At 44.4% G+C, this 15,821-nt stretch overlaps 1 protein-coding gene across 6 annotated transcripts; it reads right to left on the bottom strand.

Moving 5' to 3' along the window:
* Positions 1–354: 354 nt before the first annotated feature.
* Positions 355–14,881, bottom strand: lpar4 (lysophosphatidic acid receptor 4). 6 transcript variants are annotated; one of them, XM_039615729.1, is made up of 6 exons: positions 14,594–14,881; positions 12,338–12,489; positions 8,301–9,101; positions 4,666–8,195; positions 4,213–4,560; positions 2,244–2,297 (listed from the first exon to the last, which is right to left on the bottom strand). In XM_039615729.1, exons 3-4 carry the CDS (start codon positions 8,874–8,876, stop codon positions 7,707–7,709), a joined length of 1,065 nt encoding a protein of 354 aa, XP_039471663.1. In that variant the 5' UTR covers positions 8,877–9,101; positions 12,338–12,489; positions 14,594–14,881; the 3' UTR covers positions 2,244–2,297; positions 4,213–4,560; positions 4,666–7,706. The 6 variants fall into 6 exon arrangements, with proteins under 6 accessions (XP_031607330.1, XP_031607329.1, XP_031607331.1 ...); XM_031751470.2 differs by lacking the exons at positions 8,301–9,101; positions 12,338–12,489; positions 14,594–14,881 and adding exons at positions 355–1,522; positions 1,804–1,984 and having other exon boundaries at positions 2,065–2,297; positions 4,213–4,307; positions 4,666–5,738; XM_039615728.1 differs by lacking the exon at positions 12,338–12,489.
* Between the last annotated feature and the right edge of the window lie 940 nt (positions 14,882–15,821).

Below are 15,821 nucleotides of genomic sequence, written 5' to 3'. Positions count from 1 at the left end.
GACACTCTCAGAACGCAAACACTAAACTGATGCGTGTGAGAACAGAGAAACGAGAGGCAGGTGCATTTTGGTGGATGATTCATTCTTGGTAGATTTCCTTAGGTGGGCTGCATTTGTGTGTCTGGGGGCTGATGTAGACTCAGAGTTGGCTCAGGCTTGGGCTGTGCAGATTGGTGGGTGGGGGGCGCCTGACAGTTACTGGTTTCAGAGCTGCTGTAACTGCTGCCAACTGCCTTTACCACTTTGCATTCTGAGAGGAAGTGAAGCAAAAATGAGCTGGCACCTGTTTTCACTTTTTGCCTGAAAGAGAAAAAGTCCAACTCGCAGTGAAGAAACAAACATCAGAGCCAGAGATGAGACTTAAAGCTTTTAATGGGAGTGCATTTCACATACAGCTTTTATTACATAGCTTATATCAAGTTTTAAAGACACAAACTGAAACAGTGGGCAGCTTTTATGATACTGTCTGCATGTTGGAAGGTGTTTTCTGCTTGCTTTAGAGGAGGCGGGATTCACACAACTCAGGTCAATGTCTTTCGGGTCAGTTTGTGTTCCGACAGCTGCAATATGTCAGATGATCATATCCAGCTTGGACCCTGTGTCAGTCTGCTTTAAAGTTAACAGAATCCTTCATGGACTTTTCCTCTGAGTAATACTACTCCCTGTATGAGGAGGTGCTCATGAGTCTGCTCTGCAAAGGACACTGGGTCGGTGAAGTGGTCGGGGAGGAGATGGAGGAGGAGAAGGAGGAGGTGCGTCTTTTGAGGTGCATCCTAAACTCGGCTGTAAGAAAGTAATACAGGATGGGGTTGAAGCAGCAGCTCAGGCCGGCCATGCACAGAGACACTGGGTGAAACTGGAGGACCACCCTGCTGACGGTGCAGCTGGACACGATACTCTGCTTCACCATCAGGTAGAGCGCAAAGTTGAGGTGGTACGGAGCGAAGCAGAACAAAAAGAGAATGAAGCAGCCCACCACCATCCGCAGAGCACGCCGCTTCTCGCCATTTGTCTGCTTTTCATTCGATTTCTCCGCCTGGCAGTTGGAGGTGACTGAGTGGAGGCGGCTGCGTGCCGAGGAGTTGAAGGAGTTGTGCTGATCCTGGATCTGCTTCTCCTTGAGGGACCAGAAGATGCGGACGGTGCTGTATGACATGCATGCTAGCGGGATTAGGAAACCACACGCCTCCAGAAAGACCAGCATGGTGATCGTCAACGAGAGAGGAGGGTGGCGCATGGGCAAGTCTTTAAAACAGCCCGCCGAAGTGGCGTTGGAGTCTAAACTCTGTTTACTGGGAGTCAGTGGTTGTTTGGTGACGTTGGCATGCTGGGCATGGGTGCTGTTTGATGCCACTTCGTTGTTGCTACCGCTGTTGCTACTCCGCATCAGGATAAAGGGAGAGCAGGCCAAACTAACCGCAACCCACACTACAAAGCTGATCAGCAGGTCATAGCGACGCCGCCACCGTCGAGCCGTGAACGGCTTCTGCAGGAACAGACACCTCTGCATGCTGATGCACACCTGAAATCAGAGAGAGATGAAAAGAAGCTACTTTTTATTTATTCTGAGGCACAGGAAGCAAAGCAGTTCCAAGAAGGAAGACAGAGGCTTTCATTTAAATCACTTTCTCTCTTTGAGTTTGATTTTAAAAAACAAAAACAACAACAAAAGTGCTTTGTACTGACATTTGACTGATTTTAAATATAATGAAATCTACAAAGATCTCATTTGACTATCCTTGTTCCCTGTGATGAGCATTATCAGGAAATTCAAGGCTTGCTTTCCCTAAACCGCCTGCTTACCAGGAACACTATAGCGGCATACATGTTGAGATATTTCAGGTAGAAGCAGAACAAACAGAGGCCTCGTCCAAAGGGCCAGGTGTGCGTGAAATAATAATAGATCCTGAGGGGCAGAGAGAGGATGTGGGCCAGGTCTGCGATGGCCAGGTTTATCATGAAGATCACCGCCTTGGTCTTCTTGCTGTTAAACGGCACATACAGAGAGAGTTAGTGAAAACGTATCTGAAATTTTCTAAAGGTGTGAACTTGTATGAGTGTTACCTGATGTATCTGAGGAGGACCCAGAGTGCAGTGGTGTTGAGCAGCAGCCCGGGTATGAAGAGAATCAGGTAGAAGTAGGTGTATATCACGTCCATTTTCTGATTCCAGGCCGTTTCATTGTACTTGCATTCAGTCATATTGGTGACCATTTTTCTTTTTCTCTCACAGTGATGATATAACCAAGCGTGCCTTTCCTTTGATCATAGTTTTTTTTGCTGAAGTACCGATGACTGCTGAAAGGCAGAGAGAGGAGAACTTGTGAAACATCCGATGCACATACACGTTGCGCTTTATCCTTATTGTCATAATCTGCCCTTAATAAAAACCTCGTAGCCTGCGCGTGGCAAGAAAAAAGCTGAACAGTGCTTCACGTTTCCCGTTTTGTTGTTGTGAAAGTTGAAACTAAAAGTTCGCTTTGAAAACTGGAATCAGCAGCTGGCAGAGCAACGGTGAACCTACATTTTCACTTTGGCAGGTGTGAAGCCTCCTGCAGTATGACACACACTTTGTAGCTTTAAACCCAGTTTAACACAGAAATGCTCCAAAAAAACAAAAAAGAACAACTGCAAAAAAAACTGCAAAGTGGCAGAAAGTCATAAGTGATGACTGCTAACGTCTATATGTAAAAAAAGTATCAAGTGTATTTAGATGAGATGATGTAATCGTTGAGTCTAAAAGTGAATGTTAACAACTCATTAAAGGCGCATTCCATGAATTCAGTTCATCCACTTTCATTCGTTGCTGTTGCTCCTGACATCATCATCCCGATGAGGTCATTAGCATTACAGGAAAAAAATTTAAGAGTTTGACTTTTGCTTGAAAATCAACCGGGGCATTCATTTCATGCTATTTTAATCTGTTAGCCACTTTGCAACCCACCTCAGCGATCCCTTTCATGCTGCAACATCAACACCCGCTCTAGCCTATGTGCTGTTGCTCTTTTCACCTCAGTGTGTGCACATGGAAAGGCAGAGGGAGGTGTGCTCTCCCAGATCAGCTAAAAAATAAATTGCTACAAGTAGAAATATCAGTCTTTCTTCACTATATTTGTTACTTACTGAACAGTCAGGATATCCCCACCTTTCTTCTTCGGGCTTGTTTGTGGGAATTTCTAAACAGATTTTGAAGCAGAAGTAGCTGCTCTCTGGCAGATAAGTGTCATAAAATCTATTGGGCTGGTAAGCTGCAGACCCAGATAAAAACAAGGTGTCATAAAGCAGCAGCCAGCAAAACACAGAAAAGGCTTGCACTAATGGCATATAACAAAATTACAACAATTTTATATATGAAGTAATTTTGGTCATCACAGCCAAGCTAATATGAAAAAAAATTATTCAGTTAGATTTTTCTCCCATTCTTGTGTGATGGTTAATTGTTTAAGTTATATGTTTTTATATGAGAATGCCATGAAAATGGTGTTGAAGTGAAAATAAATCAAAAACTGCTTAGGACGGCAGCAGGAAGTGACCGGAAGAAAGATCGAGGACTGGCTCTGCTTATCACGGGAGGATCATCCTTCCTCTAACATCATTATAAGTCCGCACCCTTTCCTACACTAGGCCCACGAGGGGAGCACAGTAATAGTGGTCGTTTTTTAACTGCTTTACCAGATTCAGACCTGTTTAGACTTGTCTGACAGCTGCTGAGACTCTCAGTTTAAAAAAAGCTCCCTGATGATGCCTGTACGATAAAGAGTTGTGTAATACTATCTCAAGAGTTGTGTTTAAGGAAATTACAGAAACCGAGAATTCATTTTCATGACACACCATGAAACACGTGTAGAGTTTCTTATATCTCTTAAATGTGCTAGGATAAAATATCAAGTCGATATGAATAAATATTGGTGATACAGTAACTGGTGATACGGTTTAGCCTACATTGAATCAAAAACAAGTAACTACAATAACGATAACTTCATTTTTTTTCAGTTTATCACAAATTTCAAAGTCTTTATACCTTGTGACACAAAAGCTTTCATATGCACATGGCGACACATATGCATATCCAGATTTAAGATTAAATGCAAAGTGAAAGCACTAATAACAGTCCGTTAACATCAGCAAAATTCAAAGCATGACTCTGACCGCAGGGCACAGCAGCATGACGCCCTCACGTACATGTCTACACAAACAAACACTGTGTTATTACCTCGTTTTTCAAGCCTCTAAATCACCAGCGTAGGCAGACGGTAGAGGTCAGAGCCAGGAGCGACCGCGTGGAGCATCTTCTACAAAGTCCTCGCGCTGTGCAGCAGAAAAAGGAGTCAACAGGTGCCGAAAGAAGAATCTGCCAGCACACTGCATGTGAAAACAGCATGAAGCTGCTGGTGATGTGATATGAGAGTGTTTGCTGGAGGTGGCGGGATCTGGTGTCAGTCGTTCTGTGACTCAACTAGCTGCCAGTTTTGAAGGGAAGGGGAAGCTCTGCCCTATTGCGCTTGAGTGTTTTTCTGCTGTTCGCGACGTCGTCACTAGTGCTTAGCAACACACGCAAGAACTATAACGAGCAGAGTTGGACACACATGCGGTTAAACCAAATGGCAGCAGGAAAAGAGGTTACGCTGAAAGAGCACACATGCAGACACATGCTTGTTTTTCTTACCTCAGAAATGTCTGAAGATTTTCAAAAGATCTTTTCAAAGGTGATCTGGTCTGCAGACGCAGCAGATCCTGAGGAAATCAGCCCTCTTCTTTAGCTTCTCTTCTTTGCAGTCTGTATTTTAACACATCTACAGTGCAACGCTGACGGTGTAAAAGTTGTCTCAGTTCACCTACAGCCGTTGTGACCAAAATAATAGCACTCATCTGCTTCCCCGTTCAGATTCCTTACTTCCGTTTTTAAATCATAGTATTTATTTAGCAAAATGTAGGTACCTGGCTCTTATTCCTCTAATAATTAAAAGAAATATTAAATAAAAAGGCTGCATTTGTGTGTCCTCTGACACTGAACAGTAGCTTTTAAGCTTTGTTCTTGTGGTTATGGTTTTTGTTCACGAGGCCTACAGAAAAAAAAGAAGGAAAGCCTTCACGTGCTGTAGAAATGTTTAACCACGCTGTAGCTTTATGACATACGCTCCCCATCCTGTTACTTTCACAGCACGAGGCCACACCCAGAGAAGATAGCTTGATAATACTTCCCATGCTTGCCCCGGCTGCCTTGTGGCTTCTCTGAGACTTCTATGGGGCTGACAAACAGGTGACTATGAAGCCCAAAACAATCAGCAAACATGTGGAACGTGGTCTGTGGTCAGTCTGTTGTCTCAAATTTAAAATTGCTGTTGTAACTTGTGGCCACTAGATGTCAGGACAGGCCACTTGTCACAACTGACTGAGCCATGTGCATTTTTCTCTTCTAGATTTAGGGCAGACTGTTCCTTTAACAGGCGTGCTCCAACGGTAAACATCTGACTGTTATCTGTTCAAAAAAAAGGGAAAAAAGTGACGCAACACTCTTGGAATGAACCATTTGGGGGGGGTGAAGCTCATGCATACCTCTACACTCCCACTGTTCTTATTTCCTGGTTTTCTTCTCTCCTCCTGCTACCCTTGACCCCAAATCTGAGGATCCAAAGACTGCTGCCCCTCTGTCGTTCTGCTGCAAAATGCTCCCATCATTCACACAACCAGACACCCCCCACCCCCCCCAACACCCTCATTTCTCACTGTGCATACCAGTGAAGCAGGTATACTCTGTTACATTGCCAACTAAGGCAATGGAAAGTTGGATTGCTTAGCAAAAGAATAGAAAAAACTAAACTTGTACCAACATTGAGTGTAATGACACCAAGAGAATTTATTGTGCTTCTGCAGCAGGGGGCTGTACGTACACAGAGCCAAGCTGCGAGCCTGCTGTCATCCTCGGCTCTGCAGTTAATGCTTTAATGACCAAACATGAGGTGGTGCTTAAAGCATGGTGGCATAGGGACTACTTGTTGAACTACTGAAACTCACTGGGGTGGAAGATGGTGGAGTTCAACAACACAGCTGGTTGCTCTACACTGTGTTGTTTACTCTCTGCACTGTTTATAAATCCAAGGTTTGAAGATTAAATAAAGCCCTCCAAACTATCCAGCAATCCAACCCAAACTTGTAGCTCGGTTGATAACAGGAAATTTCACCGTTAATTCCGCATCTGCTTGTGTTATTGATTCCTGCCTCACAGCTGGCCTCGACTCTAACACGTGTATGAAAACTTCTGCGTCAGATCTACATTGTAACTTATGCAACAACCGAAATTTCATTTTAACCCTACGCCGCAACCTTCTAAATAACCTGCCGTGTACATCCAGAGAAATGTAACTACACGTCAGGTTGATGCATACCACGATGACTTGAATGGTTGAGGTGTGGGGATAAAAGGAGTTTACCTTTACTATGTAGATTTCCCACAGAAGAATAAATCAAGTTTAATGTACTGCAGTTAAGCTACAGGTGGTTCCTCCATCTTTGGATGCCAAAATTTACCAAACTTGACCAAAGTTTAACTTGATTCAGAAGCTTCTTCACAGCTGCAAAATGATTTATTTTGCTGTTGCAGATGCTGCTCTGACCGGACTTTATGATAAAGATTGGACAAATTCTGCACATTTCTGACAGACTGCTCGACCAAACAGCATTTTATACACGCAAATTCAGCAACACTCAAACTTCCAAATCTGCTGACACACAAGTGTTTTGTGCTCCATGCAGTTTAAATCCATGATTTTGGGTAAACAGCTAAAGGCGTTCATCTGTACTTGGAGTGTTTGCACATTGCTGTGTGTAAGAGACTTTGAGCAGATCTGCAGTCTAAGGCCGGATTAAGACAGAGAGACCTCATTCAGAAGCAAACAATGGACCATTGCTCCAGTCATAATAAGCATTTGGCCTGTGACACAGCACACAGGCCGAGGTCCTCAACTAAATCAGAGCTGCCCTCTGCGCTGAGGACAAGCTCACACTGGCTGCTTGGTGAAAAACCAAGAAGCTGGAGTAGAAAAACTCCCGCACAAGTTCAAATGTACAGGCTCGCTGACAAAGAGCAGCTCAGAGCAGGTTTGACTGTGAGGACAATCACAAGGCCGGGGCAAAGAAATAATGAATGCAATTCAAAAACAGACATTTACTGGCCTCAGTCTTCAACATGATGAGATACATTTGACTCAGCAGGTCAACACAATGCTGTGTTACACAGTAGCAATACTAGTAACACACCACAGTGATATAATGCACTGTGAAAGCTTGATCTTTATAATAATAATACTTAAGGAACTGTTGTGTTACACAAGTACTAAACAGCATGTGGATGGACATCATCTTCTTCAGAGTCCAGTGGAATTGTGTGCATGTCTTATGTTTGATCAATGACATGTCAGAGTCTCTTTTAGACCCACTTTGAGTCTCTGGACTATTGCAATAGTCCCAGTGTAGTTGGGTTTCTGGTCCCTGTAGCGATCGCTCATAAAAACCACAGATACATTCCTCTGTTCTCCGGTGCTGGGTTAATCCATAAAGCCCAGGCCATGCCTCAAGACTTACCTCAGGACTTAACTAATCTGGTGAGTTATGTGTTTTCCATTTTCAGGACCAAACAAGTGGTTGTTATATTTGTCAAAATCAGGGGTTGCAGTCAAACCCACCCTGTCCTTCTCCTTCTTTCTTGAGTCACAACTGACTTTCAGTGATCTTTGTCTCTTTTCCGTTGCTGGTCAGAGTGTGGGTGTCGCTCGGGACAGCCGTCGCTGTGTCCTGAGTCTCCGTGTCACTGCGGGGCATGCTCTCAGGCCGAGAGCCAGACCCTTTGCCTCCCATGGTCAGGCTCTTCTGGAAGCTCTCCGAGGTGAAGTAGTACACCACGGGATCCAGGCAGCAGTTGAGACTGGCCAGACATAGAGTGATGGGGTAAAGTGTTCGGACAAAGCGCTCCACAGTGCAGTTAGCCAGGGCCTGGGTTCGCACCAGGGCATACAGGAAGAGGATAGAGTTGTAAGGGACGAAGCAGATGATGAAGATGCCAAGATGGACAAGGATCATCCGCAGGACACGTTTCTTACTGTCACAACCGTGACCAACAGTCACGGGGCGACGCAGCGTCCGCAGAACCAGCGAGGAGCATATTAAATTGGCCAAGAGCGGGAGGAGGAAACCAACAATCTGGAAAAAATAATAAAAACATTATGAAAATTACACCTTAATTCTATGTCTTGGTTATCGTAATAAAAAAACAGAGTCATTTGTATGTTGTGCGTCTCGCTTCACCTCGATGAAAATGGTGATTTTAGACAGGTAGGTCTTCCAGGTGTTCTTGGAAAAGCCCTCGAAGCATGTGGTGGCTTTGTGTCGGCTGTTGATGGTGGAGAAGAAGGTCACCGAAATGCCTCCTCCCACGATGGTGAGCCACACGGCGGCGCACATCAGCGCTGCGTTCCTCCGTGTGCGGATGGCGCGTGAACGGAACGGATAGACTATTGCCAGGAAGCGGTCCACGCTGATGCAGGTGAGGAAGAGCATGCTGCCATAGATGTTGGTGATGAAGGCCGTTCCCGAAACCTTACACAGTCCATCTCCAAAAGGCCAGTTACGATTCACGTTGTAGAAGACCTTGAACGGCAACGTGAAAACAAACACTAAATCAGATAATGCTAAGTTGGTCATAAACATCGTGGTCTCGTTCTGCATCTTCATCCGGAAACAGAACACAAAGAGGGCGGCACAGTTGGTTATCAGGCCCGACACAAAGACCACACTGTAAACCGCAGAGTACAAGTTGTACTTGAAGGAGTCGTCAATCCCACAGTCCACCATTCCGGTCTCGTTGATCACCAGGCTAGCCATGTTGAGAGCTCAGCCGCAGACGGGGGCCTCCACAAAAAATAAAAATAAAAGGGTGCACAACAGCTCAAAAGCTGTCGGGAAACGGTGTTTTAGAGCGAAAATCTGGGGATCAAAGATGTCAGCAGGGGATCCACCAGTCAAGCCCCCTCCGAGTCATCATGGATCCTCAGACACACAAATGGAGGCTGAGACAGTCAGGATGCACAGGGGGGGCAGTCAGTCCTCCTGTGGAGAAAGAAGGAAAAAGCACTTAGTCACTTCCTCATTACAAAACCACTCAAGTTCTCCAGAAAATGTGGTACAACTAGAACATGATGCAGATTTCATTTTAGGAATACGGCTGGTTGAAATGTATTACTCTGTGTTTCAACAACTGAATCTCAAGTGTACAATTCTAAAGAAACTACCCGATAGAGCCAAGTATTTAAAAGAAACAAGATACAAACAAAACTACACGGATTATCCATCCAGAACCATCTATATGTAAGTATTCATAACATCTGGGCATGTTTGTATGTGCCAGGGTCGGGAATCATGGAGTCGCTCGTTATCACGTATCACAATATTTTAATTCTGAGAGGCACTTATCCGTGAGACATGCCAAAAAGAAAATAATAAACCTGAATCTTGAACTACATGACATATGTTACTATATTTTGTTATCTGGCACTACTACATTTGTAGCTGATCGAGTAGAGTTAGTGAGGTAGATTGTGAATGTTTCTCTCTAGTTGCTGGTCGACTTTTCTCTGCTTCAGTTAGTTTAGGAGAAAAATAACCTTTTAGACACAAATAACTGTGACGTCTTGTTAAATTCACACTATTGGCTAGCTGATAACCGCTAAAGACATCAATGCTGCTGAAGTGGGACCTCTTGAAATTCTTCTGCAGTGCTGTTATTGTCAACTGCAGGTCAAAAGTTCAGCCTCTGCCTCCCTGTTGCAGTGCTGTGTGGAGTTGTTTCCACAGGAAGAGGTGAACAAGAGGTGTTGTGTCAACAGTGTCAGATGGTAAGTTTCAGTATTGATTAGCATCCGAGTATCAATTTCTCTCATAAATGTAACGCTAATAATGGGTCAATTCAATTAATTCATGGGATGTATATGTACACAAGTCCTCTAATTATTTACTATAACAGTTACAAAATTGGGCTATACCATTTAAAGTGCAGATATACATACTGGGATACTTTACGCTGATAAAAAGAGAGAATATTGAATGAATAACCGTGCTGCGTTACATGAAATCCTGTAGTAACAGTTTGACAACCCTCGGAGTACGTGGCAGGGACTAAACACAATCACAGACTTTAGAGGGAAAACCAGCACACCGCAGACCACGGCCTCTCTGTGTGAGGATCACCATGAGACCGGACAGTGTGCGCACCGCGGGTGACGTCAGTGCGCACACTGTGTCTGAGGAGGATGTGCGGAAGTGCTTCAGGAAGGTGAACGCACGCAAAGCTACTGGTCCGGACGGGATTCCCGGCCGCGTCCTCAAGTCATGCGCGGCTCAGCTGGCTGGAGTGTTTACACACATCTTCAACCTTTCCCTCTCTCTGTCTGTAGTCCCAGCCTGCTTCAAAATGGCCACCATCGTCCCTGTACCCAAATCCTCCACCATCTCCTCATTGAACGACTGGCGACCTGTAGCCCTGACCCCCATCGTGAGCAAATGCTTCGAGAAGCTGGTCAGGGACTTCGTTTGCTCTTCACTACCCGTCTCACTGGACCCCCTACAGTTCGCATACCGCCACAACAGGTCCACTGATGATGCCACAGCCCTGACACTCCATACTGCCCTGTCACACCTGGAGAAGAGAGACACGTATGTGAGAATGCTGTTTGTAGATTACAGCTCAGCATTCAACACCATCGTTCCCTCGAAGCTGGACAGGAAACTGCAGGATCTAGGACTGAGCAGCTCCCTCTGCAGCTGGATCCTTAACTTCCTGTCTGACAGACGCCAAGTGGTCAGACTGGGCAGCACCACCTCATCCCCCATCACACTGGTGCTCCACAGGGGTGTGTACTGAGCCATGAGGTGTGTACTGAGCCCTCTCCTGTACTCACTCTACACCTACGACTGCATGGCCACTAACAACTCCAACATCATTGTGAAGTTTGCGGACGACACTACAGCGGTGGGTCTTATCACCAACGGTGATGAGACGGCCTACAGGGAGGAGGTCAGCGCCCTGACCCACTGGTGTCAAGACAACCATCTCACCCTCAACGTCGCAAAGACAAAGGAGTTGATAGTGGACTTCCGGAGGTGCAGAGAAGTACACACCCCCATCACCATCAACGGCGCTGCTGTGGAGAGAGTGAGCAGCCGGTTCCTTGGTGTACATCTGGCTGAGGATCTTACGTGGTCAGGACACATAAACAAAACAGTGAAGAAGGTGCAGCAGCGCCTCTTCTTTCTCAGGAGACTGTAAAGGTTTGGCATGAGCCCCCGCATCCTCAGGACCTTCTATCGCTGTGCCATTGAGAGCATCCTCACTGGATGCATCACCACCTGGTACGGCAACAGCACCGCTTACAACCGCAAAGCTCTCCAGAGAGTAGTGCGGTGTGCTGAACGGATAATTGGAGGTGAGCTTCCCTCCCTCCTGGACATCTACAGGAAGCGGTGCCTGAGGAAAGCAGGGAGGATCATCAAGGACTCCAGTCACCCCAGTCATAAACTCTTCAGACTACTTCCATCGGGAAGGAGGTTCTACAGCATCCAGTCCCGAACCAGCAGACTGAGAGACAGCTTTTTCCACCAGGCCATCAGACTGCTGAACACGTCATAGACACCTCACCTTCACTACTGGAACTTCAACATTATGCACTCCACACTGTACATTAATGCCACTTGTTTTGCACAATATCCAACTACCAACCTCTGTATATTTTATATATTTTATTTTATTGTTTACTCTATTTAATTTGTAAAATATGTATACACACACACACACACACACACACAAGTAGAAAAACATATTTAGTGTACACATCCAGTAATGCATACACTCTTATATTGTACACATATTTATTACTCTCAGATTTAGCCATTCTTATATTTTGCTTGTTTTATGTTATTGTATTTTTTGCACGACTCTGTTGCTTGTGAAGCTCGCAAACAAGAATTTCACTCGCATGTACTGTACCAGTGTACCTGCACATGTGACGTGACAATAAAAGTGATTTGATTTGATTTGTATGTAATCCAAGTAATCTTTTATGTCCAAGATAAGATGAAAAGAAAACTGAGGGTGCAGACACATTATGTCAGTATGCTTTGAAATTGACTTCTCTCTGAACACATATTGGCCTTTCACACCAGTGTGTATAATAATAGGAAGTGAAACAGAATTACTGAATATATAACTATTTCACCACTCTAGCTACTTTCAAGACTGTGTGCGATAACATAGCTAGAGACAGGAATATGTACTGTAGTGGAATACCTACATATTTCCTTTAAATTCCATTTATGTCCATGAACCAGAGTCAAAGAGCTCAACGTGAAATGAATCTATGGCTGAACTCCAGCTGGAAGAAGTAAATAGCCCAGCGTGGTGGAAAGAGCAGCTGAGAGCGGCTCCCACCATCACAGAGCACTGCTGTGGGGTGAAACACAATAGTTTTGTCAAACATTAACAATCACACTGATCTGATATTGTTCCAGACAATGTGTTCCCAAGTTGTTTGCTCGATGCTAAATCTGAATGTGTGAGGTCAGAACAGGAAGTAGGCTGATGGAAATGTGTTGGAGAGTGGTAACTATCTTATCTCTGCCACATCCACAACAAATTCAGTATTTGGATTGGAGAAATGATTTCCAGTGAATCACAGTGTTCGAGTGGAAGTAAGTTAGAGGAAAGAAGCATTTCCATGTAAAAGAACATGGGCATGAAATTGCTACACAAAATAAGAGTAACTTTCCTTACAAAGTATTACAAATGTGTCAAACTAAACAACGCTTTACACTGAGAAAGAGGTGACATCACCAAGCAGAACTACAAACCTTTAACTGCTGAGTAATTCAGTGCACGCTAACACATTATTTTAAGTTTCATAAGCAGTGCAGCTGTATGATGTTGGTTTCTAAGGTTTCTAAAGTCAGTTAAAAGCAAACCTCAGTGATGTCATCACACTTTGTGTCCAATTAAAAACAGAAAATTTGGCATTTTAAAGCGATTCCTGCATCCATCATTTTTCAAGCTTCACCTAAAACTCTAATTCTGACTTTCTTTTTTGGTCTTCCATGGAAATGTACCCATGCTTTCCCACCCAGTTAAATAACCCGACAAGATCTAAATCTGGGTTATGCAGTTACACTAAACAAGCAGTGAGGTGCTCTCAACAGACACTCCAACGCACGTACAAAGTAATGAGAGTTCAGGCTGTGTTGACAAATAAAGATGACCATATCACATATTGATTTTCAAGTTTGATGGAGTAAAGCGTACACTAGTCCATCAGCACTGTCCTGTGCCTCCATCAGCCTTTACAATACCCCTACTGTACCCGTCTGCACCAGACGCACGCTTACATATGCACAAGGCTCCACATGTGAACGCACAAACAGGCAAACACTTTAAATGTGCCAGTCCTCCCTCTCCCTCTCTCCCACACAAACACACTAACACTATGGTTTTCTGTGTGCCGTGGCTCAGGCCCAGGACCCCTGACAGCGTCCCTGATTCACAGTCAGCTGTTGTTGCCTTTAAAGGCAGCAGAGCCTATAGAACCGGTAATCTGGCAGCTGAGCAGCTTGTTTAAAAGTCAGGAGAACTTCCAACGTTTGAGCATGTTGTGGATTGCCAGTGGTCCAGCTGAGGGTTCCCAGCCTGGAGTTTGTGACTTCTCGCACAGGTCGTGGACAGCTGCACGGTTACGGGGTCTCCCCCCGCAGCAGCGACAGAAACAGGCCTCTGGAGACTCGCTGATACCAACAGATCGAGTTCAGAGCTCAGCACACATCCAGCTGTTCCTTTCTCTCACATGCTAGAAAGAATGAAAGCACACAGGGCTGAAGGTGGAGGACGAGGAGGCGCACAGCGCTGCGTAATAAACGGACATCTTGATTACTTCACAACAGTACCTCAAATACAAGTACATGAAGTCCTCTGGGTGTTACTTAGATCAAAGCAGAAACAGTCAAAAAAGCCAATATTAGAACTTTTTTATTATTATTAATAAATGTGAACATTTGCTTGTTTTCTTCTTCTATGATCCCAATTTGAGTATTGATTGAGACCTGAGAAAATGTATTAGACGTGTTTATTTTACTATTTTATGTTAATATATACACAAAAGTATTAATCAAATGTTTTAAAAATAAAGAAAACTAAAAGAACAAATATGGTGCTGGACGTAGTGTAATTTAACCAGGCTGTCACATACACAACAAATACACAAAAATCTACTCATGCTATCCATACTGCAAAAAATCTGTAGTAATGAGCATTACAGACAGATGCTAATGGTATTTCTTTCAGCTACATCACTCCATCGAGAGTTTATAGGTTTACTTTCTTAAAGCTGTTAGACCTGCTGCTTTAAAAAGGCATTTTGTGGTTTCAGAAGCTTCAAATTTCTGAAACAACCAGAACCCGATAAAAAAGGTGTTTTATTTTTTTCTCCAGTGGAGACAAAATCATCAGTTATCATCAGCTATAAAGGGAAATATTGAAGCTTAAAGACAAAGTAGAGCAAACTTACTGACAGCTGAATGGATGGTGGCAGCTCACCTCCCGGTCACTGATGTTTGTCGGTGCAGCTGTCAAAAGGGGGCGAAAACCCTCCAGACCTTCTTTTATTTTCCAACTTAAAAGTTTTGCTGCTGCTCCGACTACACACTACTTTCCTCAGTCTCCCACGAATTAAATTGTAACCCAGCAGCGCAAACCACTGGTTTTTAAGCGAGCCGCAAATCCTGGCGACTCGCTCCGTCCGTCCGCTACAAATGTGACCGCACCACAACCCACCGCGCCTGCTGTGCGCGTGCGGAGAGCCGCCCGCACGGTGACAGGAAACGACACAAAAGTACCTCGGCCAGTGAGGAGATGAGGGGAGGAGGGAGAGAGTGAATAGAGATTTGTGAAGAAGGAGAGGAGAAGGAGAGAGGGCCACACAAGAGTGATCCATCTATCTGCACAAAAGTCTTTCTTTATAATTTGCTAGGATGAGAAAAAGATGGAGAGATTTATTGGACGATGTGCGGGTATAAATAGAAATGCACTAACAAAAAGTTTGTATAACTTCATTGAGCTTGAAAGTCAATATTTGGTATGATCATCTATATTCTTCGGCACAGCTTTCCTCAAGTAGTCTTCAGGAATATTTTTCCAGGTTTCCCAGGGACATTCAAAGCTCATTTTGTGATGTTGGCTGCCTCTTGTTTTTTGCTCTCTGTCAATATTTTTAATTCCAATTTTATTCATATAACTCCAAATAACAACAACAGTCATCTCATATTTATAGCCCCCTTTATATTGTAAGATGAGAACCCAACATTAATACAGAGAAAACCACAACAACCAGCAACTGCGTCTGGGTCCACATTTGCCTGCTCGTTAGTGTTGGACAGATGGCACGGCAAGGTCGGATTCAACGGAAGGAAAGGTTGGAGGCTGGTACCCTAGAGATTGTTCAAAGGGTAAAAAACCAGTAGCATAGGAGGTAAGTGAGTTATGTGCATACCCAACCCACGCCAGTTGAGAGGACCAGGAGGAGGGGTTTGGGGAGGTTACACAGCAGAGAGCTGTTTTTAGTTCTTGGTTTACCCTCTCTGATTGACCAACACGTTGGGGATGAAAACCTGAGCTGATACCCTGGCTCCGAGTGCTGAACATTAGCTCTTTCATGCCTGGGAGATGAGCTGAGTTCCTGGGTTGCAGACTATTTCTGAGGGAATTATATGGACCCTGAAAACATCATCAGTCAATAA

This window comes from Oreochromis aureus, linkage group 2, assembly GCF_013358895.1.
Source record: "Oreochromis aureus strain Israel breed Guangdong linkage group 2, ZZ_aureus, whole genome shotgun sequence".
NCBI lineage: Eukaryota > Metazoa > Chordata > Actinopteri > Cichliformes > Cichlidae > Oreochromis > Oreochromis aureus.
The sequence above is the reverse complement of the archived record's forward strand: the minus strand, read 5'-3'. Positions and strand labels throughout refer to the sequence as shown.

Bases quoted from the DNA above. Each gene is read 5' to 3' on its own strand.
- lpar4 (XM_031751470.2), bottom strand. From the start codon at position 2,213: ATGGTCACCAATATGACTGAATGCAAGTACAATGAAACGGCCTGGAAT. The intron at 1,985-2,064 runs GTAACACTCATA...GCCGTTTAACAG, and splicing joins GTCCTCCTCAGATACATCAG to CAAGAAGACCAAGGCGGTGA. The intron at 1,523-1,803 runs GTAAGCAGGCGG...CTCTGATTTCAG, and splicing joins ATGCCGCTATAGTGTTCCTG to GTGTGCATCAGCATGCAGAG.